At 40.6% G+C, this 23,412-nt stretch overlaps 1 protein-coding gene across 3 annotated transcripts in view; it reads right to left on the reverse strand.

Annotated features, from left to right (window-relative positions):
- The window catches only part of LOC126272486 (proline-rich protein PRCC), an 85,133-nt gene that overhangs the window by 59,665 nt on the left and 2,056 nt on the right, over window positions 1–23,412 (reverse strand). For all 3 annotated transcript variants that reach the window (XM_049975372.1, XM_049975373.1, XM_049975374.1), the window contains exons 2-3: window positions 8,055–8,409; window positions 2,336–2,389 (exon numbers count right to left, since the gene is read on the reverse strand). In XM_049975372.1, the coding sequence (XP_049831329.1) occupies window positions 2,336–2,389; window positions 8,055–8,402 (402 nt within the window). In that variant the 5' untranslated portion in view covers window positions 8,403–8,409. The remainder of the gene's footprint in view (window positions 1–2,335; window positions 2,390–8,054; window positions 8,410–23,412) is intronic.

Here is a 23,412-nt window from a genome sequence, read left to right on the forward strand (position 1 = left end):
TTCTATTAGCCCTCGTCTTTTTACCTACTTGATCGTCTGCTGCCTTCACTACTTCATACCTCAGAGCTACCCATTCTTCTTCTACTGTGTTTCTTTCCCCCATTCCTGTCAATTGTTCCCTTATGCTCTCCTTGAAACTCTGTACAACCTCTATACTTAAACAACAATAAACATTTATATCTATGTTTCTCGCTGCACTGATTGTTTCTTTAGGAAAGAATAAGAATGCTTCAAAACCTGTGAGCTACGAAAACTACCATCCACCCAGAAAGCTCCCTAAATCTATGGCTGATGAATTGTACATGTATGTTTTAATCACACTCAGCAAACTTATGAAAGTCTCAAGCGGTGCCATGGTCATCTACAGTTAGTGTTTGGAGTCAAATTGGCTGCACCACTTAACAGCCAATACCAGGTGCTTGTGAATCAGCTGCTGAACAATGTATTCTCTAGGATATTGGTTACATTTAAGACAATACTACATTTTGCAATACACTCTCTGTGTGTTGCAGTTGTTGTTGCCCTAGTGTTCTGGGCCACTGTGGTGGGCAGAGTTTTGTATTAACAAGGCTTAACCCCTCAGAACTATAATGTGTCTTTTCGTTTGCTTTATGGCTATCTGAATATATTTTTGTTTCTTGGCTCTGGTATAGCTTCTTGGTTGACTCCATCTTTACAACAGAAAACCTTCAATAATAAATGCTTCGTATCTATGATGCATGATTAATAACTGTGATCAAAGGCTAATGATCGTCTTGATAGCTGATTTAGTGGTGTTACCCAGTGTATCCTGTGCTAATTTAGACCAATAAGGAACCTCCTTCTATTGATTTATGTTTATTGTTATACAACGAAGTAAATTTGTGAACTGCGTTCATTTTTTGAACCAAGACTGAAATTGATCTTCTGTCAGTGACATTTATATGATCACCCCTTAGTGATCTAATGAATTTGGTAACATCCTTAGGGTTGTATTTGGAAACAAATGTCCGTTGATGATGTGTTCAGTGTCTACTGAAGTACACCTTGTATATTTGTATTTGGTTGTTATTTATTGTAGTGAGGACTAAATGGACCAAGCTTTTTATGCTTATTACAAAGTGCTGGCAATAAGAAAACTTGGGGCTCTACAATGAGCATCACATGAAGCAAATAATTAAGTTAAATTGACTTTCAGAAGATCTGAATGTTTCAGGAATTCAAGAGGATTCTTCGAGAGCTAGAGTCATCGCAAAACTACCTTCAAAATTTGTGGCAATAGTTTCTTGGAGTCATTCTGCAGCTGTTTCTACTCAGTTTTCCTGGAAGAAAATTTTTTTTAAACGAAGAGTTCCCTCATAAAATTAGTTATAAAAAATATATAAATATGCAAAATAGGTTGTCTCAATTACTTTCTAGTCCCCACTGGGAGAGAGTGTTCTTCAAACAAAAGCAACAGAGCTGAAGCTCTTCACTGTGTAGGTACATGATAAGCTGAGTTTAGTTTACAGTCTACAAGAAGAGCCACAAACTTAGTATTAAGCAGCCTCCTTAAATTTCATTACTGTATGTAACTGTAAATTTATCTGGCTAGAGCCAAACTCAATAAACTGTTTACAGAAGATGTAAATAAAGAATAAAGTGAAGCATAGCAACATTTTTAGAAACCAATATAAGTAACGATAATATTATATTGAGCTTAAGTAATAAAATAAATAATCTTCATTTAGAGAAACACTTCCATCTATGAGGCAGGTGACTGAAAGGATGTTACATTGCACTAGATGAGGTTCTAAAAAAGAGGCTACTCATGTCTATAGTTGACAAATTTGATGTCACCATGCTGGTGTCATTTGAAAACATGGTTAATTTCAACATTTACATTTATTGTTCTCAGCTACAGGCAAGTACTTAGTGTAAATCAGAAAAAAGAGGACTCAGACAAAATTCAGAGGGGCTCCATGATGGATATCTTGTCAATTCCAGGCATCATTTTTCAGTGCACTAGCTATAAAATTGCTCTCTGCTTCTTGCTGGTCATGTAGGATTTTAGAAGGTTTCCTGAGTCACTGATACCATAGTCCTGAGCTTTCTCAAACAGCAGATTGTTATCAATGCAACTAAAAGCTAGTAAGATGACAAAATACACCTGTTGGCAAACAGTTCTTCTTTTGGCACTCCAAGATGTCATTCACAAATGCCTATTCAGATTAAACATTCTTCCGAAAGTCAAACTGCCTCTTATTAATAATTCTGAAGTAATAAAGTTGTTTGACACCCATTGTATGCAATAATTTTGTGATTACTTTTGAAAACAATAGTTATATATATTTTAATAGTTGTAATAAATACCTACCGATGATGGTTTCAGTTTTTTCGTCACTGGTTCCTCATTTTCATCATCTTTAAACTGAAATAATAATAAAAAATGCATTAAGGTGTGTTTAAATAAAAACGTTTCTTTTTCACTTTGTAAAATTTAATCTATTTAATTTATCTTGCCCCCCCTTATACATAAAGTAGAAATAAATATGACAGATCCTCCTGTTCACAGAAGATGTAAAGAAAGTATAAATTGAAGTGTAGCCACATTTTTAGAAACAAATATAAGTAATGATAATATTATATTACACGTAAGTAATAAAATAAATAGTCTTCACTTGATAGAGAAATGCTTTCATCTATGAGGCAGGTGACCATTCAGCATTGCCACACACGAACGGTCATAAATAAATTTATTGATCTCCGCCCAAACTCTTTGCCTTTACAAATGTCTGCTTGTGTCTGTGTATGTGCGGATGGATAAGTGTGTGTGTGCGCGAGTGTATACCTGTCCTTTTTTCCTCTTAAGGTAGGTCTTTCCGCTCCCGGGATTGGAGTTACTCCTTACCCTCTCCCTTAAAACCCACATCCTATCGTCTTTCCCTCTCCTTCCCTCTGTCCTGAAGAAGCAACTGTTGGTTGCGAAAGCTTGAATTTTGTGTGCATGTCTGTGTATCTATTGACCTGCCAGCACTTTTGTTTGGTAAGTCACATCAACATTGTTTTTATATCTAAAAACAAAGATGATGTGACTTACCAAACAAAAGCGCTGGCAGGTCGATAGACACACAAACATACACACAAACAAACACAAAAATACACACAAAATTCAAGCTTTCGCAACCGGCGGTTGCTTCGTCAGGAAAGAGGGAAGGAGAGGGAAAGATGAAAGGATGTGGGTTTTAAGGAAGAGGGTAAGGAGTCATTCCAATCCCGGGAGCGGAAAGACTTACCTTAGGGGGAAAAAAGGATATGTATACGCGCGCGCGCCCACACACACACACACACACACACACACACACACACACACACACACACACACAGAGAGAGAGAGAGAGAGAGAGAGAGAGAGAGAAAGACAGGTGAGATATGAGCAGCGGCAACTTGAAAGTAGCGGAGGTTGAGGCCTGGCGGATATCGAGAAGAGAGGATGTACTGAAGGGCAAGTTCTCATCTCCGGAGTTCTGACAGGTTGGTGTTAGTGGGAAGTATCCAGATAACTCGGACGGTGTAACACTGTGCCAAGATGTGCTGGCCATGCACCAGGGCATGTTTAACCACAGGGTGATCCTCATTACCAACAAACACTGTCTGCCTGTGACCATTCATGCGAATGGACAGTTTGTTGCTGGTCATTTCCACATAGAAAGCTTCACAGTGTAGGCAGGTCAGCTGGTAAATAACGTGGGTGCTTTCACACGTGGCTCTGCCTTTGATCAGGTACACCTTTTGGGTTACAGGACTGGAGTAGGTGGTGGTGGGAGGGTGCATGGGACAGGTTTTACACTGGGGGCTGATACAAGGGTAGGAGCCACAGGGTAGGGAAGGTGGTTTGAGAATTTCATAGGGATGAACTAAGAGGTTACGAAGGTTAGGTGGACAGTGGAAAGACACTCTTGGTGGAGTGGGGAGGATTTCATGAAGGATGGATCTCATTTCAGGGCAGGATTTGAGGAAGTCGTATCCCTGCTGGAGAGCCACATTCAGAGTCTGATCCAGTCCCGGAAAGTATCCTGTCACAAGTGGGGCACTTTTGTGGTTCTTCTGTGGGAGGTTTTGGGTTTCAGGGGATGAGGAAGAGGTTCTAGTTATTTGCTTCTGTACCAGAAGCAACTACCCTGTTGCTTCATAACCTGGGTTGTGAGTAACTAAATCCACTTTCCCTTCTTCCCTTTCTTTCCCCTCTCTCCTCCCTGATGAAGGAATATTTATTCCGAAAGCTAGGAACTTAAATTTTCGGTTGTTTTTTGTGTTTCTATCGGCTGTACTGAGCTGAGGCAAGTACTGGCCAGCCCCTCTATCTCTTTGTTAGTAATTGTTTCACATCTTTATATGAGATTTTCCATTAATTAGTATGCTTTTTATTTAACCAGTTATAGAATAAGTGGCGTGTGCCCTCTGTTCTGCCAAAACATGAATTTAGACATCAAAAATTACTGAATGGGTAGCAATAAAACACAGAAATAAGTAGAACCAAGTTTTCCTTCTTCCGAGTTAATCAGTGAAAAGCAGCTGTGTGTGCAAATTGAAGGCAATAAATAAAAATAAAGAAATGCATAAGCTTATGATCCTAAGTTGAAACAAACATAACAATAAGATTAGAATACTACCTGTAAGTTTTTTCTCTCTTTTCATTTCCAATTTAGCTACAGGACATGGAAATCTTCATTCCTGTGGTGCATATTCTTTTAATTTAATTTAATCCCCCCCCCCCCCCCCCCCCTTTTTGCCTATATATACTGCTCTTTCAGTGCAGTAACATAAAATCCCTGGTGAAATTCACATGGAGGATTGAGTAAACACTAAATTGACAAAACAATATGCAGCAGACAGTAATTTTAGTAGAGGATGTGGCAAAAGTTACATTATAGTGCTGATTTTCCCTCAGTGATTAACCAGGCGATAGCCAGTAATCGTTTCTACCAACGACATGGACATAGCAATGCATTGTGCCAAATGGAAAAATTGCAACTCATGTGCCACAATAACCATAGAAAACCTATTTACACTAAACAAAACAGGCTGTCAGCACAAATCATAGTGCAAGGGTCAAATCCTTGGTACAGTCTTTATAAATTAGACATACCAGCTGTCATAAAATCGTCTAAGTGAATATACATTTGATGTTAGTACTGGTCAAATCCAGTTGGAAGTCTGTTGCCATATATAATGCAAAACTAACACACAAGTATAAGTGGTGTGGTATGACTAGAGGCCACTGTTTGTGAACCAAGACGGAGCCTCTGAAATTGACTAGGAGTGCGCAAATACAAGTCCTTGAATGACATCATCAACTACTGTTACAGCTGAAACATATATGTCCTTTAAACTAAAGATGCCAATTGTTAATGAAGGCAAGGTGTGTACTGCTACACCACATGTACTTTTTGGGTGAGGAAATTATTTGATTTGAAGTCTGAAATGTTTGTGAATGTTGTCTGAAGAGGAAATATACATTGCACACATATAAATTAACGTTGCTGTTAAGAACCAGCATGGTATTGGATGTAAAGGACTGACACATAATTGCTGAAAAAGAATTGAATATAAATCCGATGGTGAACACATACTTTGTAAAATAATCTGGGTATGAAAGAGAAAGTAAAAGCAAATAATATTCTGTCAAGGAAAAAATTATTGCACAACGTTGCTCCCTCGTACATGTTGAGTGAATTTCTTGAACTGGTCGAAGTAGTAATATGGCTGTGATGGTAGACATTAATAGTGCACAATACGCAAATTAAGGCAGTATACACAAACTACAACACACCCACGTCTTGAAGGCAGCACAGCGTATTCACACATGATCCATATTACCCAAAATTTTGATATAAAACAATTTTAGTTTTACATTATATTACATTAATACTTGTTCCATAGATCTTGAATACAACATTTCATAATGATGTGGAACATGTCAGTTTAACAAGTTTTTTTTTTACATAATATAACATTTTTTTTTTCTTTTCCAGTTACTACTTTATATCTAGAAATTCTTCTATTGAGTAGGAGTTGTCATTCAAAAATTCTTTTAATTTGTTTTTAAATGTTGTTTGGCTATCTGTCAGACTTTTAATGCTAGCTGGCAAATGAGCAAACATATTTGTGGCAGCATAGTTCGTCTCTTCCTGAGCCAAAGTCAGATTTAACACTGAATACCGTAGTGGAGAACACCCTTTCATCTAGTGTTGGAGCTATGCACTTCACTATTATTTTTGAATTGGGATGGGTTATTAATAACAAATTTCATAAGTGAATATATGTATTGTGAAGCTACTGTGAATATCCCAAGTTTCTTAAATAAAAGTCTGCAATGTGATCTTGGGTGGGCTCCAGCTATTATTCTGATTCCATGCTTTTGTGTAATGAATACTTTTTCTCTTAGTGATGAATTACCCCATTAGGAGAAAGAGTATATATGCTTTTATAAAATGGTGATAAATAAAAACTGATATCACTCAAGAGTGGTGCATGTTATGTAAATTCTGAGAACACAACCACTTATGAGCATAAAATACATTTGCCATGTTTGTAAGTAGTAGCATTCTAATGTGTTTTACATCTTAGGCAGTCCACATACATTTGTGCAACATCTTTTTTTATTGTATTCACAGGAAATAGTACATCTTCAATGATTTGTTGGGTCTCAAAATGACGGGCAAAAAAATTCTGCATCAGTTCACGTCGAGTGTCAATATTTAACACATCAGTGGGCTTGGTGATTTTGCATTTACAAAAGTCAAGGAGTGGGGTAAAGTGCATGCATACAAAGATGTCAGAGTGCCACATGGTTACATTGAAATAGATGAAACTTGAGCACTGGATTATGTCATCACTTGATTTCACTTCTGTTCAGATTATCGGTTATACTGTTGTAAAATTAGAAAACAAAATGAATAATACTCCTCTAGATAGTTATGTTCATTCCTACCTCATAATATTTCTTTAAGAGACCTGTAAATAGCTGGAGGAGGGGAGGGTGTAAGGGGGAGGGGGGGTCTACTTGTTCAGTTGTCCAATCAACTGCACATACAGCAATGCATAAAAGGTACCAAAGGCAGCTTTATGAATTACCTGAAAAACTAGTTGACTGAGGCAGTGAAGTAATGTAATGTATCAGATTTTCTGTTAAGTGTGAAGGAAATTACTTTAATACTAATTGCTGCAAACAATCTTGAGGTCACCACCACTCAATCATGTACTGATATCAATTTTCTTAATTTTCATGTTTATTTAAAAAAAAGATTGCTGGCCCTACAAACTCTATAAGGAATTGCACTTCACAGCCAATTAATGGGCAAAAATGTCTGAAATTTCTGTGTATCATTAACTTGCAGTTACTGTATTAACCTATGGGCACTCCAGGCTATCCATGTCTCAGTTCATGCCCCCCTCCCCTTCCTCCCCTCTGTTGCAAAAATTTCTGTCACTAAAGTGATGGCAAGTTTTCCACTGAGCAAACTCGTGTAGAGAACGCTCTGCAGATGACTGTACGCAGCGTGGTGAATATCGCCTGGAGAGTGCTCACTTTAGCATATCCTGCAGTGTGCGTGCCACACACTCTTGACAATAATTCTCACTAATGATGATTGTAAGAGTGTCTCACAATTTACTACAGAGAACTCTCCTGGATGGACGGCAAATTTAGAGCCTGTCTCTGAGTGAACCTGTGGATCAATGTGGAAACATGATGAACACTGTGTTAATACTATATTTAACTTCTAGTTCATGTCATATTGATTTCCTAAATATCTCCTCAATATAATGAGTCACTGTACTTACTTATTCCATTACAGTACTTATACAAGATACTTAACTAGCAAATAGGTTCCATCAGTTCTTCTTTGAATAAAAAATACATTCCATTTATTGTGGATAGTGAACTGCAACTGTGATTTAAATTGACAGTTTATGTACTAGGAAGTGAAACTATTTGTTTTCTTGAAGCAGAACAGAATACATTTAAAGCAAGCAGCAATGATCTACGAATATTCGGTTAGAGTTCCACATAAATTAAGTGAGCCACAACTTACTTCAGACAATGCCGGAACAGTAATTTTCACTGGTTGTTTCCTTGGTATATCTAGATCAGGTGTTTCAGTTAACTTGTTGTCCACTTCATATTTTAACGCTTTTGATTTGGGTGCAGGTAATGAAGAAAATAAACCCGATGCAGGTGCCTCATCATTTATTTCATTTGACTCACTCAGTTTCTTCTTCTCAAAGACAGTTTCTTCTGATACTTCAACAGAACTGATTGTATTACTTTCTGATGGATGATCAATGCTTTCAAATTCAGAGTTATTTTTTGTTTTCACTGAATTGTCCTTTTCATCTTCGTCACCACTCTCATCACTGCTACCGTAAGCTACCAGTGACATGGTGTATCTACGGCAGCAAAAATAGCGAACAATTAACAAAGACACATCTGAACTGATCTTTAACAAACATATTATGCATTCTTAGATATACATATCTCATAAATCCACATCATAACACTATTCTGTATACGACCCGTGGAACATGTGAGAACAAAAAAAAGGAGCCAAATTCTTTGGTCATTTATACAGAACAGAGTTCAACAGATTGCCTAAACAGAGCCTAAAATACCTTTAGAAAAAGAAGTCAAGAAACTCAGGCAGGGACAGTTTTAGAATGAAAGTGTTACAGGAGTTAGGTTTCCAAGGCAAGACTGAAAACAGAAGAGGTTTAAAATGAACTGAAGAGAGGTTAGAAGCAACACTGTGAAAGGCTGAAGGAATACTGGAGAGAAGGGAAGAGAAAACACCAGAATATGAAGAAATGAAATCAACAACCATATAACAAAACTAAAACAGTACAAACGTAACACAAAAATGGAAGTAAAAATATTATATGGCGAAGACGTTGATGCCGAGTCACAGATTGTTGTTGTTGTTGTTGTCTTCAGTCCTGAGACTGGTTTGATGCAGCTCTCCATGCTACTCTATCCTGTGCAAGCTGCTTCATCTCCCAGTACCTACTGCAACCTACATCCTTCTGAATCTGCTTAGTGTACTCATCTCTCGGTCTCCCTCTACGATTTTTACCCTCCACGCTGCCCTCCAATGCTAAATTTGTGATCCCTTGATGCCTCAAAACATGTCCTACCAACCGATCCCTTCTTCTAGTCAAGTTGTGCCACAAACTTCTCTTCTCCCCAATCCTATTCAATACCTCCTCATTAGTTACGTGATCTATCCACCTTATCTTCAGTATTCTTCTGTAGCACCACATTTCGAAAGCTTCTATTCTCTTCTTGTCCAAACTAGTAATCGTCCATGTTTCACTTCCATACATGGCTACACTCCAAACAAATACTTTCAGAAACGACTTCCTGATACATAAATCTATATTCGATGTTAACAAATTTCTCTTCTTCAGAAACGCTTTCCTTGCCATTGCCAGTCTACATTTTATATCCTCTCTACTTCGACCATCATCAGTTATTTTACTTCCTAAATAGCAAAACTCCTTTACTACTTTAAGTGTCTCATTTCCTAATCTAATTCCCTCAGCATCACCCGATTTAATTTGACTACATTCCATTATCCTCGTTTTGCTTTTGTTAATGTTCATCTTATATCCTCCTTTCAAGACACTGTCCATTCCGTTCAACTGCTCTTCCAAGTCCTTTGCCGTCTCTGACAGAATTACAATGTCATCGGCGAACCTCAAAGTTTTTACTTCGTCTCCATGAATTTTAATACCTACTCCAAATTTATCTTTTGTTTCCTTTACTGCTTGCTCAATATACAGATTGAATAACATCGGGGAGAGGCTACAACCCTGTCTCACTCCTTTCCCAACCACTGCTTCCCTTTCATGCCCCTCGACTCTTATTACTGCCATCTGGTTTCTGTACAAATTATAAATAGCCTTTCGCTCCCTGTATTTTACCCCTGCCACCTTTAGAATTCGAAAAAGAGTATTCCAGTCAACATTGTCAAAAGCTTTCTCTAAGTCTACAAATGCTAGAAACGTAGGTTTGCCTTTTCTTAATCTTTCTTCTAAGATAAGTCGTAAGGTCAGTATTGCCTCACGTGTTCCAACATTTCGACGGAATCCAAACTGATCCTCCCCGAGGTCTGCATCTACCAGTTTTTCCATTCGTCTGTAAAGAATTCGCATTAGTATTTTGCAGCCGTGGCTTATTAAACTGATAGTTCGGTAATTTTCACATCTGTCAGCACCTGCTTTCTTTGGGATTGGAATTATTATATTCTTCTTGAAGTCTGAGGGTACTTCGCCTGTCTCATACATCTTGCTCACCAGCTGGTAGAGTTTTGTCCTGACTGGCTCTCCCAAGGCCGTCAGTAGTTCTAATGGAATGTTGTCTACTCCGGGGGCCTTGTTTCGACTCAGGTCTTTCAGTGCTCTGTCAAACTCTTCACGCAGTATCATATCTCCCATTTCGTCTTCATCTACATCCTCTTCTATTTCCATAATATTGTCCTCAAGTACATCGCCCTTGTATAAACCTTCTATATACTCCTTCCACCTTTCTGCCTTCCCTTCTTTGCTTAGAACTGGGCTGCCATCTGAGCTCTTGATATTCATACACGTGGTTCTCTTCTCTCCAAAGGTCTCTTTAATTTTCCTGTAGGCAGTATCTATCTTACCCCTAGTGAGATAAGCTTCTACATCCTTACATTTGTCCTCTAGCCATCCCTGTTTAGCCATTTTGCACTTCCTGTCGATCTCATTTTTGAGACGTTTGTATTCCTTTTTGCCTGCTTCATTTACTGCATTTTTATATTTTCTCCTTTCATCAATTAAATTCAATATTTCTTCTGTTACCCAAGGATTTCTAGCAGCCCTCGTCTTTTTACCTACTTTATCCTCTGCTGCCTTCACTACTACATCCCTCAGAGCTACCCATTCTTCTTCTACTGTATTTCTTTCCCCTATTCCTGTCAATTGTTCCCTTATGCTCTCTCTGAAACTCTGTACAACCTCTGGTTCTGTCAGTTTATCCAGGTCCCATCTCCTTAATTTCTCACATTTTTGCAGTTTCTTCAGTTTTAATCTACAGGTCATAACCAATAGATTGTGGTCAGAGTCCACATCTGCTCCTGGAAATGTCTTACAACTTAAAACCTGGTTCCTAAATCTCTGTCTTACCATTATATAATCTATTTGATACCTTTTAGTATCTCCAGGGTTCTTCCACGTATACAACCTTCTTTCATGATTTTTAAACCAAGTGTTAGCTATGATTAAGTTGTGCTCTGTGCAAAATTCTACTAGGCGGCTTCCTCTTTCATTTCTTAGCCCCAATCCATATTCACCTACTATGTTTCCTTCTCTCCCTTTTCCTACACTCGAATTCCAGTCACCCATTACTATTAAATTTTCGTCTCCCTTCACTATCTGAATAATTTCTTTTATTTCATCGTACATTTCTTCAATTTCTTCATCATCTGCAGAGCTAGTTGGCATATAAACTTGTACTACTGTAGTAGGTGTGGGCTTCGTATCTATCTTGGCCACAATAATGCGTTCACTATGCTGTTTGTAGTAGCTTACCCGCATTCCTATTTTCCTATTCATTATTAAACCTACTCCTGCATTACCCCTATTTGATTTTGTGTTTATAACCCTGTAGTCACCTGACCAGAAGTCTTGTTCCTCCTGCCACCGAACTTCACTAATTCCCACTATATCTAACTTTAACCTATCCATTTCCCTTTTTAAATTTTCTAACCTACCTGCCCGATTAAGGGATCTGACATTCCACGCTCCGATCCGTAGAACGCCAGTTTTCTTTCTCCTGATAACGACATCCTCCTGAGTAGTCCCCGCCCGGAGATCCGAATGGGGGACTATTTTACCTCCGGAATATTTTACCCAAGAGGATGCCATCATCATTTAATCATACAGTAAAGCTGCATGTCCTCGGGAAAAATTACGGCTGTAGTTTCCCCTTGCTTTCAGCCGTTCGCAGTACCAGCACAGCAACGCCGTTTTGGTTAATGTTGCAAGGCCAGATCAGTCAATCATACAGACTGTTGCCCCTGCAACTACTGAAAAGGCTGCTGCCCCTCTTCAGGAACCACACGTTTGTCTGGCCTCTCAACAGATACCCCTCCGTTGTGGTTGCACCTACGGTACGGCCATCTGTATCGCTGAGGCACGCAAGCCTCCCCACCAACGGCAAGGTCCATGGTTCATGGGGGGGGGAGAGTCACAGATAGGCACTACAAAAAGACTACCTAAATAAAGCCTTTGGCCAGTAAGGCCTTCATCGAAAATAGACCCCTCCCCCCCCCCAAAAAAAAAAAAAAAACAAAAAAAAAAAAAACAAACAAGACTGCAGTCTCAGGCAACTGAAGCCACACTGTGAGCAGCAGCACCAGTGCATGATGGGAGTGGCGACTGGGTGGGGGTAAGGAGGAGGCTCAGATGGAGAGGGGGAGGGATAGTAGGGTAGGGACAGTGGACAGTGCAGTGCTGCTGGGGAATACGCAGGGACGAGTTGGAGAGAGGGTAGGGCAGTTATGTGTAATCGAGAGGTTCGAAAAAGGGCAAGGGAAATTTGGGGTGGGGGGGGGGGGGGGGGGGTAGTAGAAAAGGAGAGAAGTAAAAAGACTGGGTGTGATAGTGGAATGAGGGCTGTGAAGTGCTGCAATGGGAACAGAGAAGGGGCTTGACAGGTGACAACAATGGCTAACAAAGGTTGGGGTCAGGAGGTTTATGGGAATGTAGGATATATTGCAGAGAAAGTTCCCACCTGCGCAATACAGAAAAGCTGGTGTTGGTGGGTAGGATCCATATGACATAGGCTGTGAAGCAGTCATTGAAATGAAGGATATCATGTTTGGCAGTGTGTTCAGCCAAGAAACAAGTGGACCACCCTGTTACAGAGCATGCTGCCAAACATGACATCCTTCATTTCAATGACCACTTCACAGCCCGTACCATATGGATCCTTCCCATCACAATCAGCTTTTCTGAATTGGACAGGTGGGAACTTTCCCTGCAATATATCCTGCGTTCCCGTAACCCTTCTGGCCTCAACCTTCGTTAGTCAATGTTCCCATAACCTTTCTGGCCTCAACATTCGTTAGTCAATGTCCTCACCCATCCAGCCCCTTCCCTGTTCCCATTGCAGCACTACACAGCCCTCATTCCACTATCACACCCAGTCTTTTTTACTTCTCTCCCTTTCTGTTAACCCTGCCCTACTCTTCCTACCTCTCCCCTGCCCTCCGTCTAACCTCCTGACTCCACATAGCTGCCCTACTCGCTCTCCATCTCATCCCTGCACACTCCCCAGCAGCACTGCACTGTGTGCCACCCCTACCCTACTATCCCTTTCCCTTCCCACCCCAGCCTCCTCCTTACCCCAAACAGTCACCAATCCCACCATTAACTGGTGCTGCTGCTCCCAGTGTGGCTTCAGTTACCTGAGAATACAGTCGCGCACGTGTGTGTGTGTGTGTGTGTGTGTGTGTGTGTGTGTGTGTGTGTGTGTGTGTGTGTGTGTTTTCTATTTTTGACAAAAGCCTTATTGGCCGAAAGCTTTATTTGTGACAGTCTTTTTGTTGTTCCCATCTGCAACTCAGCATCTCCACTATATGGTAACAACTTTCCTTTTCAAATATTGTTACATTCCATCCTGGATTTTCCACTGTTTGACAAAAATATAAGTCAATTTCCTGCAGTAAATAAATAAAAAGGAAACATATCCACCAACTACACCGACAACTGAAGAGATAACATGGCAATTACCACTGCACCAGATGCACAGCTGTTTGAATTCTACAGCACACTGAGATTTTAAGATGACTTCAACTCTGTTAAATATGGAAAATTTTCCACACATAAAGAACATCAAACAGTGGTTGGATAATGGCACTAAATGAAACTGTGTTTCTCCCAGTTGAAAGGGGAAATAGCTCACATGGTTTATGAAGGACTGTTATTCAGAAACACAAAGATTTTATGTTAACTAATTCTTCCATTACTACTTGGTAGAACAGCTTTATATTTATAACTGAAAAGAACAAAACAATACATGCTCTACGGTATTAATGTATTTAGTAAACTGGATTTCAGTTCATGAGGTCACCATCAGACTATAATTAATAATGATCATCAAAGGTGTTAAAGTAGAGGTGCACAACTTTTTGAAAAGATATCAGTTGGAAAAGGAGGTGTAAAAAGGAGTTAATACTAGCTTTGACAGTGAAATTGTAATATAGTAGAAAATAAATGTTCGTGTGTGTGTGTGTGTGTGTGTGTGTGTGTCTACATCTACCTCTACATGATTACTCTGCTATTCACAATAAAGTGCCTGACAGAGGGTTCAATGAACCAACTTCAAGCTGTCTCTCTACCACTCCACTCTCGAACGGCACACAGGAAAAACAAGCACTTAAATTTTTCCTTGTGGGTCCTGATTTCTCTTATTTTATCGTGATGATCATTTCTCCCAATGTAGGTGGCTGCCAACAGAATGTTTTCGCAATTGGGGGAGAAAACTGGTGATTGAAATTTCATGAGAAGATGCCGTCGCAACAAAATACGCCTTTGTTTTAATGATTGCCACTCCAATTCACGTATCATGTCAGTGGCACTATCTCCCCTATTCCACAATAATATGAAATGAACCACCCTTCTTTGTACTTTTTCAATGTCAACCGTCAGTCCCACCTGATGCGGATCCCATACCACACATCAATACTCCAGAATAGGGCGGACAAGTGTGGTGTAAGCAGTCTCTTTAGTAGACCTGTTGCACCCTCTAAGTGTTCTGCCAATGAATCGCAGTCTTTAATTTGCTCTACCCACTACATTATCTATGTGATTGTTCCAATTGAGATTATTTGGTGAGCAGAAAAAGAGAGGAGCAGTGACGGGAAAAGACTACTGGGTGCGCTGGTAGAGAGTCAGCAAAATGACAGTAACGTAGCGTGACTTGGGAAGAGGCTATAGGAGAAAGGGGGTAGAAACTGTTGGGTGGAGGGCCTGGGAACACTAGTTTATAATAGCTGAAGTGAGGATAATTTCAGAGTTGAGAATGCTTTATAAGGATAAATCCCATCTGTGCTGTTCAGAAAAGCTGGTTGTGGAGGAGATGATCAAGTTGGCCCGGGTTGTGAAGCAACCATTAATAGCAAGCATATCATGCTCAGCTGCATGTTGTGCCACAGGATGGTCCACTTTGCTCTCAGCAACTGTTTGGCAGTGGACTTTCATCTTAGTGGGCTGTTGGTTGGGAGTCACGCCAAAATAAAAAGCTGTATAATGTCTGCAGCAGAGCTGGTATATGACATTGCTGCTCTCACAGGTGGCCTGACCTATGATGAGGTAAGATAAGCCTGTGACAGAAACGGGTGGGTGGATTGGGCAGGTCTTCCATGCAAGTCTTCCACACGGATGTGTTTCTTGTGGCAAGGGGGTTGGGATTGGAAGTAGCATAGGGATCAACTATACTGTGGAGGTTCTATAGGCAGCAGAGCACCACTTTAGGAGGAGTATGAAGGATCTTGGGTATCAAGTCTCATTTCAGGGTGTGATAATAGATAATCAAAGCCCTGGTGAAGGGTGTGGTTCAGTTGTTCCAGTCCAAGGTACCAAAGGCGTCAAAGGGGATACTCCTTTGTAGCTGGTTCTTGGGGGTGATGCGATTAGGAGTGTGTGGGGAGATGGCAAAGGAAATCTGTTCGCAAACTAGTTTTGGGGAATAGTGACTGTCTGTGAAGGCCTTTGTGATACCTTCAGCATAATGGGCAAGGGAGTTCTTGCCACGCCATCCTTGTGTGGCTGGGCTGTATGAGTGGGATTTTTGGTGTGGAAGGCATGGCAGCTGTAGGAATGCAGGTACTGTTGGTGGGTTTAATGTGGACAGAGATGTGGATAGAGCTGTCAGGGAGGAGGAAGTTGATGTCCAGGAAGATGGTACACTGAGTTGATGAGGATGATATCTTCATGACCTGGACTCAGAGCCAGGACACTCCAACCTCAGTCCTTCACAAGCTCCAGCACCTTCTCTCCCACCTGCTTCACCTTCTTGGAAGAGTTATTGCAGCACATCTGTAGTAACACTAGGTAGAGAAAACTGGGTAATGCCCAAACTTGTCAGTAGTGAGATTGTTGCGCATTAAGTGCACTTACTGTGTCGGCAGCTTTTGTGCTGGGTGCTGCAGTTGGTACTTGTTTGCATGGTAGATTGAAATGATTAGACAAGATGGCTCAACCAATGAGAAAATAGTGTCCAACAAATGTTGTTATGATTTGGAGGGTACAAAATTATGTGGGGCCATAATGGAATGTATTTTGCACAATGTTGTTGTGTAAAAGAGAATATTTCACAACACTTAAACTGTAATCTTAGGTCCCTGGGTAAGCACAACCTCGGAAATTGGGACATTTCAAAAATATCCCACGAAGTTTTTGAAATGTTTACTAGGCTAAGCAACAGATCAATCCATCACCACAGACTGTTTTCATTGAGTCACAATGGTTGGTTTTGCCACCTCACACCCAAATTGATTCATTTCAATCTAGCCTATACGTTGGGCTAGGCTGCAGATCAATCGTCACCACAAACAGATTTCTTACCCTCAGATTCATTCGCTTCGCCGACTGTCTACCAAACTGTAACAGACTACACTTCAGGTGAGTCCATTATGTCAGCCATTTTTCTTCTAGTCACATTTGTTGGCTTTTCAAACTCACAATCAAATTAGAACAATGAAATACAAAACATTAACCCAAGAAATCTTGTCATATTCTGAAAAACATGCGATACAAAGAATACATTCAAAAACTGGTAACCAAAATCTAAAATATAAGTATTGTAAATTGTCTATACCGTGCTACTCATGTTGAAAACAAAAGAAATCGATTTGTTACTTCTGTCGGAACAGCAATTCTTGCTGGCTACTGTACACTAGCACCGAATTAGCTACAACAAACAGAAATTAATTGCAAACAGCAGCACGCACTGTAATAGTTGCCAACATCATCTCTTCACATTAATATTCGAATATTGAACTAAATCTATGTGTATATTGAAAGAATAAGCTACACTCTTAAAGAAATATCTTTGCCACAGATGTTTCAGCAAGTAATGTGATATGCGTCTGCCGTTCACCAGTCAAAATTCTTTCTTGAGCATCACGCACTTGGTGTGTTGTCTGTTTTGTAGGTACATGCAGTACATGCAGCATCTTGTCTAATGTGAGCGGCTGCAACCCAAAAATACAGCCTATGACCACTGCAATCTGTCAATTACAGTTATTTTAATGAGAGTATAATGGGAAATTGAGGTAGTGTATTCATCACACTAGGAAAGGAACTTAAATCTACAGAGATTGTAATTGGAGCTGCACATGTGGGAGGGCTTAGTGTCAAGGGTGTAAATTTATGACTGGATCGTCCCCTGTTGACCCCCAAGAGTCAGCACCAAAAGAAACGAGAACTTGCGAGGAAACCTCGACTCGCTAGCACGTATGTTCCCCTCACATACTGTCACCTCTGGAGGAGTCTTTAACTGTCTGATAATCAACTGCAGTAATTCGAGTTTGCTAGACTTTAAGTGGTGGGCATCCTGCAAAATAATACTAAATGCCTTCTTTGGAATCTACAGAGAACAGACAGTCCAAAGCCCACTCACTATGGAAATATGTTTGATATATTGACAATAATTTTGGTTATATGCCAGCACCATCAGTAGCACCGAAGCTGGTGTTGAGACACTGAAGGATGAACAGGAAGTGAAATGGATCGTCAAGGCTGACAGAGAAAATGAAATGTATGGTAGCAAAGTAAAAACAGAATTGTTTCACACCATTTTGCTGTCTTCCTCTGCAAAGGAAAATCTGGGAGTAATGCCCCAGTTTAACTCACACAATGCTGCAAAGGTGAGTGATCAGATATTAGTGTCAGTGGCACTGGAAAAACAGCTGAAACTACTAAAACTGAGAAAGGTACCAGGGCCTGTTGGAAACCCTGTCAGATTTTATACAGAATTTGCATCTGTAGTAGAACCTCTTTTAACCGTATTGTAGATCCTATGAATAAAAAATCTTTGCTTAGCAGTTGGAAGAAAGCACTGGTCACACCTGTACACAATAAGGGTAGCAGAAGTGATGCATAAAACTGATTTTCAATACCTTTGATGTCCATAAGTTGAGGAATCTTAGCACATATTCTAAGCTGTAACATAATGGAGTATCTAAAACAGATTCCAAAAACATATGTTTTGGCAAACCCTATTTGTGATTTTCTGGCATGACATCCTGAAAGTCATAGATCAAGGCAGTCAGTTACAGGTAGATGCAGTATTTTCCAACTTCTAAAAATAATTTGACTCAGTCCCACACCAATGCTTATCAATGAAAGTACAGCTAAGCAGGGTATCAGATGGAATTTGTGACAGGATTGAGGATTTCTTGTAGGGAGGATGCAGCATATTATCTCATAAGTGATAGCCATCAACAGTTGTAAAAGTAACTTCAGATATGCCCCAGTTAAATGAATTGGGACCCGTACTGTTCATGTTCCATATTATTGGCCTTATAGAAAGTAGAAACATCAGACTTTTTGTTGACAATGTAGTTTACTTAAATGAAGTACTGCTTGCAAAAAGCTGGACAAATATTTTGACAGATTTTAATAAGATTTTAAAGTGGTGTAGAGATTGCCCACTTGCTCGGGTCAACTTGAGTGTTTGACGCCACTCATCTGCTTTGACGCGTAATGTAACTGGGTTTTGACATTATGGTGGCATGGTGTGTTTAAAATGGAACATGTTCCTGGAAAGCATGCTGGAGTATGCCATGGTATGCTCTAGTGAGGAACGCTGATGTTTTTAAATTGTTTGTGAATGTTGTTAATGCTATCAGACTTCTTTAGTGCTGTTCGTGATAATACTGAAAGAGTTTGTGGTGGTTTGTTAGTGAGTTATTGTGATGTTAGACTTGGTTTTGTTTTTCGATTTAATCTATGGTGTGTTGCTTATGGTTGGAGGTTTAATTTTGTTTTGATGTTTGTTAGTTATAGATGTGACAATGAAGCAGATGCATAGTCTCTGCATGTCGCAACTGGGGATGACATACAGGGCACGATTAAATTCATACAACTATACAGTTTAACTGCTGAGTTTGTAAAGTGTTACATTTGTGGAGAAGGTGTGAGATTGACCACAGTTGCTGCACCTTGGACCAGCGACTAGTATATGTGGCATTGTCTATGGGACAACATATGACATTCCATCCAGAGGGCTTCCTAGCTTAAGGAGTCTAGGTTTGCTACTCAGGAGATTGTGTTGATGATCTACCATTTTTTTATCACAATTTGAATAAGTCAACTTGCACAAACACCTAGATGTAACAATTTGTAGAGACATGAAACTGAATGGCACATAGGCTCAATAAAAGGTATAGCAAGTAGGAGACTTCAGTTCTTGTATAGGATACTGGTAACTGCAATCAGTCAACAAAGGAGGGTGCTTACAAAACACTTATGTGGCCCACCTTACAATATTGTACAAGGGTGTGGGACCCATACCAAATAAGACTATCAGAACATATTGAATGTGTACAAAGAAGTATAGCAGGAATGTCTGCAGATTTGTTTGGCCTACGGAAGGTGTCATGGAGATGCTGGAAAACCTGAACTTGCAGATGCTTGATGCCAAGCACCAACTATCCGACAAATTCAAAAATCAGTTTTAAGTGACAACTCCAAAAATGAATTACAAACTCCAACGTACTGCTGCCACAGGCACCACAAACATATGATTAGTCTAACAATATTGTTGTTGTTGTTGTTGTGGTCTTCAGTCCTGAGACTGGTTTGATGCAGCTCTCCATGCTACTCTATCCTGCACAAGCTTCTTCATCTCAAAGAAACTGTTACAACTTACATCCTTCTGAATCTGCTTAGTTTATTCATCTCTTGGTCTCCCTTTACGATTTTTGCCCTCCAATACTAAACTGGTGATCCCTTGATGCCTCAGAACATGTCCTACCAACTGATCCCTCCTTCTGGTCAAGTTGTGCCACAAACTTCTCTTCTCCCCAACCCTATTCAACACTTCCTCATTAGTTATGTGATCTACCCATCTAATCTTCAGCATTCTTCTGTAGCACCACATTTCAAAAGCTTCTATTCTCTTCTTGTCCAAACTATTTATCATCCACGTTTCACTTCCATACATGGCTACACTCCATACAAATACTTTCAGAAATGACTTCCTGATACATAAATCTATACTCGATGTTAACAAATTTCTCTTCTTCAGAAACGCTTTCCTTGCCATTGCCAGTCTACATTTTATATCCTCTCTACTTCGACCATCATCAGTTATTTTGCTCCCCAAATAGTAAAACTCCTTTACTGCTTTAAGTGTCTCATTTCCTAATGTAATTCCCTCAGCATCACCCGACTTAATTCGACTACATTCCATTATCCTCGTTTTGTTGATGCTAACAATATTATGAGAAGGAAAGTTGCTACTCACCATGTAGCAGAGATGCTCAGTCGCAGATAAGCACAACAAAAAGACTCTCACAATTAAATCTTTCGTCCATTAACGCCTTTGTCAACCATAGACACAAATATGCAAACACACTCATTCATGTAAACACAACTCACACACATGACTGCAGTCTTGTGCAACTGAAACCGCACTGCGAACAGCAGCACCAGTGCGTGATGGGAGTGGCGACTGGGTGGGGGTAATGAGGAGGTTGGGGCGGAGGGGGGGGGGGGGGGGGAGGCATAGTTTGGTGGGGGTGGTGAACAGTGAAGTCCTGCAGATTAGACGGAGGTCAGGGTAGAGGGGAAGGGTTGGGGGTGTGGGAAACGTAGCGGAAAAGGAGAGAAATAAAAAGACTGGGTGTGGTGGTGTAATGACGGCAGTGTTGTGCTGGGATGGGAACAGGAAAGTGGCTGGATGGGAGAGGACAGTGACTAACAAAGGTTGAAGCCAGGAAGGTTACGGGAATGTAGGATGAACTGCATGGAAAGTTCCCATCTGCACAATTCAAAAACCTGGTGTTGATGGGAAGGATCCATATGGCACAGGCTGTGAGGCAATCATTGAAATGAAGGAAGTCATGTTTGGACGCATGTACAGCAACAGGGCGATCCACGTGTTTCTTGGCCACAGTCTGTCAGTGGCCATTCATGCGGACAGACAGCTTGTTGGTTGCCATGCCTACATAGAAAGCAGCACAGTGGTTGCAGCTCAGCTTGTAGACCACATGACTGGTTTCAAAGGTAGCCCTGCCATTGATGGAATAGGTGACGTTAGCGACCTGACTGGAGTAGGTGATGGCGGGAGGATGTACGGGACAGGTCTTGCATCTGGGTCTAGCTCATGGGAGAGGGTAGATGGTAACACATTCACAATCAGAGAGCTCTGCAAATGCAAAGCCACTTTGAAAATACAAGATAAGTGCTGGGCCAAGTGCAGCACATCAGTACAAAGGGTTCAAGGACCACTATCAATTTAACTGGAAAGGAACTGGACGAGGCAACAATATCTGTGCTGTCAAAAGGATTAAATTTTGCATCAGTTCCCACCATATTACCTAAATGGGAGATCATCAGTAGCATCGAGATCAGCAGCGTCGAGCGTGCCATCATGGGGCTGACAATGCCAAAGAGCTCAGAAGGGAGTCTTGCAGGGTCTTGGAAATAGCGTTAATGCCAAAAATGAAAATCTCTATGGCTGAACAAAGGGCAATATGCAACCTACAAGATACGAGGACACAGCTGTCCTAGTGGCAGACGAAGATGATACGACAGTACTGCTACAGTCAGTTCACTACCAGCGGATAATTGAGATCCTTTTATAAGAACCAGCTTACAAAGAAGTGAAAAAGTATCCTACACCAGCGGTGACAAGGGAAACCATCTCACTACTAAAAAACCTAAGGAATGGATATGCAGTATGATTAAGAAGGCTGTACCTCAGAGCACTGATATCACAGCACCTCTACAGACTTTCAAAGATAAACAAGAAGGGACGTCCACTATGTCCAATAGTGGACACAATACATTCACCAACTTATGAAATAGCCAAACACCTGCTGCATCCATTGAAAAGCATCTCGTAGGTCATTGTCCTCATAATGTGAAAAACTCAATGGACTTTGTGAAGATACTTTGAGGTATGCATCTGGACAAAGGTAACATCCTAGTCAGCTTTGAAGTCACGTCCCTCTTCACACAGAGGGCCACTTCAACAAAGAGACAGTGAAACTGTTCCGCCATACACACAGTACCACATACTTCCAATTAATACAACAGACAGATACAACGTGTGTCCGCAAGTTCCCCCCCTAACACCATGTATTGCAAAAGTAAATGTGGAATACTTAGCAGAAATGGAGTGTCTGAAACTGAAGGTGTTCTACCACTATGTGGATGACACAGTCATGGTTTGGCCGCATGACAAAGAAAATCTACAAGAATTCCTTAACCACCTCAAAGGCACACAAGACAATATTAAATTCACCATGGAGCTGGAAGAAAATGGATGTCTGCCTTTCCTCAATGTCATGATAAAGAAGAAGACTGATGGCACATTAGGTAATTCTGTTTACATGAAAAAGATACACAATGACATATACCTTAACACCAATAGCTGCCACCATGCTGCACGATGCAAATCACTGCTCACCACCTTGGTGCGCAGAGTACAAGACATGTACGACAAGGAGAGTCTACCTTGCGAACTGCAGCACTTGAGAAAAACCTTTCATGAGAATAGCTGTTCTGAGACACACTTTCCAACAAAGCAAGCAAAAAAGGGAAGATGTGCATGAAGAAGACACTAAGCACTTGGAATCCCTTCTATACACTGGGCCGCCCCAGGCAAAGATTGCCAGGAAATTAAAGAAGAGCAACATTAATACCATATTTCACTCATCAGAAAAAATCAAGACTATGCTGGGTTCAGAGAAGGATAAACTAGGAATTTAGACACCTGTAGTCTACAGCATCAACCGTAAGTGTGGCACACAATACATCGGCCAAACACAGTGGTGTATATAGTGGTGCTGCTCAGAACATGTAAGGAGTGTTTGCCTAGGCCATACAGAGAAATCTGCAGTGGCAGAACTCAGTCTTAACGAAAACCATGTGTTTGATTTCACACAAACAAAGCTGCTGTGCAGGGCGAACGAGTTCTGGGATTCGATCTTCAAAGAGGCTGCAGCAATACGAGTCCATGTTAACCCTGTCAACCGAGATAGTAGTTTCCAAATTAGCACTGCATGGGATGCAGTGGTAACAAAAATACTACATGAACGCTCTGAGGAAAAACTGGCAAAGGCAGTAGATGAAACAGACAGGCCCATCAGCATTCAATGAGCCCATACCACCACTGATTGTGACTACCCCCCCCCC

The sequence above is a fragment of the Schistocerca gregaria genome, chromosome 5, assembly GCF_023897955.1.
Source record: "Schistocerca gregaria isolate iqSchGreg1 chromosome 5, iqSchGreg1.2, whole genome shotgun sequence".
In the NCBI taxonomy this organism is placed as follows: domain Eukaryota; kingdom Metazoa; phylum Arthropoda; class Insecta; order Orthoptera; family Acrididae; genus Schistocerca; species Schistocerca gregaria.